The following is a 2,119-nucleotide window of genomic DNA, read 5'->3' as shown; positions in this document are numbered from 1 at the left end:
CGTAAAAGAGAAAGCTCGAGGGGGGGGGGGGGGGGGGGGGGGGGGGGGAGGGGGGGGACCTAGTATCCTTTCTCATATGCATGAGGGGAAGGAGTTACAGTATATATCCACCTGAATGAAAGCATTTTGTGAACTCGAGGTGCACGTGGCATTTCCATGAATAATGAATTTGCAAAAAAGGAAATCCTTCGCCGAGCTTCCAGATTCATTGGGATTTCAACAGCAGATTCTTTGACAGTCAGGAGGAGACAGAGACGTCGGATCTTTGATAAGGATAAAAATTATCTTTATTTAGTTAGACATGAGCATGTGTTTATAAATTGGTAACCTCTGCCTCTGTGCTAATTATTATCACCAGTGAACAATTAAGATACCTGCTCTTCCCATTGTGCTGTCATTTTAAGGGGAAAGACTATTGCTGGTCCTGAGTCATGACTGGCAAAGAGTTGCTTTCCAGAATCCTTGGTAAGTTCTATCAGTTCACTGAAATGAAATTAGCAAAGAAAGCAATTGATTGTCATACACCAATAGTCAAGAACAAACCTATGGTTTAAGGGTGATAAAAACTGTTCCTTCTACATTGCAAAAAATTCACCAACCGGATTTCATTCACCATCATGTCACTGGTAACTATTTCTAACATGTCTTGCAGTGCTAGAACAACATTGTCTTTCTTGGATTTATCACCAACTTTCTGCAACATTAAAGTAGAGTATATATTTTGTTGTATATGAATATTGCATCTACCACAGAGGACTTGTATCCAAACTTACTCACCAATAATTCAACTAACTCCACAAATTTCATAAAAAGCTCTGGGAGCAGAGCCATCCGGAAATTTGCAAGGAATGTATTCCTTGAAATGTTACCTTCAATTTCCTTGATGATGACTCCAATTATTCTATCACATATAAATTAGAAATAGGGTTAGAAGATACTGATGTAAGATCTGTAAGTAAATTAAGAATGCTTGCAAATTTAAAGATGCTGAACAAGTTGACTGGTTAGGGAAATGACAATGAAGAAACCTTTTCTCAGTCTCCCCCACAATCAGGGTATTCAAAACAAGCTTGAAAGATTCATAACATTCAATAACTGCACATTTCATGTAATCATCTGCACATATACGCTTCCAAAGGTCTGCATCTTTTGGCCGAAATTGAGCAGCCATGTCTAATGCAATTGGGATCTGTGAAGGTGCTAACAGTCAGATTCAACATTAATAGGTCCATGCAAAAATCTCAAGTGCTATAGTAGAATGCACTTACTTTACTAGCAAGCAAAAAAGGTGGCCACTGAATTATTTTCAGACTAGGATCCGATGAATAAGGAACTAGCAACAGGTCCATCTCTCTGAGTTTGTTAATCAAACACCTATTTCAGTTCCATGTGTAGGCACAAGGTAAAATAGAAAAAGGGATGAAGTTAAGAACAGTAGAATTGAGTTTAGAGACTTTTCCTATCACTTATAATATCTTCTTCCCTGAAACTGCAAATTACTTCATTCCATAACTGAGCAAACTTGGCTGCTTCAGTTCTTTTGCTTGGTGAAACCTGAACATGCAAAAGAATGTGTTATAAATTTTTTACACACATAGATGGGTCCAATCTAATTGGTACTCTCTACTTTGTCTCAAAGAGCCTCATATGTTTGTCCACAAAATGTGCCTCACTATTTGCATATCTCATGTAATTTGACATTTGCATAGCTGTTCCCAATTTGTTGCCATTTTAAACCTTGTTAAAGAATATAAAAGAATAAAAATACAAGAGAGAACCTCATGAAAACGTTTTGACAGAGAAAATCCCCTCTTCCTGGTTCTTTCTGAAGGAACCAAAAATGTGTTGAAGGCTCCAGGTAAAGACTGGAATCTTGATCTTAACATGCCAAGAGTTCGGATCTACAAGGATAAAGTAATTATGATTTAAAGAGTACTTTTCAAATGATTACCATGGCCTGTGAAGGATATATATTCATGCAATTGGCAATAGCTTCACCTCTACAGAATTCACTACCATGCTTCTAAACAATTTCAAATAACCAAGTTAATCCCAATTCACACATACTTGCAGCTCTTTTTTTTTTTTTTTTTTTTTTTTTTAAAAAAAAAAAAAACTA

At 36.8% G+C, this 2,119-nt stretch overlaps 1 protein-coding gene across 1 annotated transcript in view; it reads right to left on the bottom strand.

Moving 5' to 3' along the window:
• The window catches only part of LOC116025662 (callose synthase 5-like), a 20,153-nt gene that overhangs the window by 6,987 nt on the left and 11,047 nt on the right, over positions 1-2,119 (bottom strand). The window contains exons 21-28 of the mRNA XM_031266980.1: positions 1,779-1,901; positions 1,460-1,554; positions 1,269-1,353; positions 1,029-1,189; positions 778-901; positions 600-694; positions 375-483; positions 112-263 (exon numbers count right to left, since the gene is read on the bottom strand). Coding sequence (XP_031122840.1) covers positions 112-263; positions 375-483; positions 600-694; positions 778-901; positions 1,029-1,189; positions 1,269-1,353; positions 1,460-1,554; positions 1,779-1,901 — 944 coding nt within the window. The remainder of the gene's footprint in view (positions 1-111; positions 264-374; positions 484-599; positions 695-777; positions 902-1,028; positions 1,190-1,268; positions 1,354-1,459; positions 1,555-1,778; positions 1,902-2,119) is intronic.

This window comes from Ipomoea triloba, chromosome 7 (assembly GCF_003576645.1).
Source record: "Ipomoea triloba cultivar NCNSP0323 chromosome 7, ASM357664v1".
NCBI classification, from domain to species: domain Eukaryota; kingdom Viridiplantae; phylum Streptophyta; class Magnoliopsida; order Solanales; family Convolvulaceae; genus Ipomoea; species Ipomoea triloba.
Note: the sequence above shows the minus strand (reverse complement) of the source record. Positions and strands in the feature narration are given on the sequence as shown.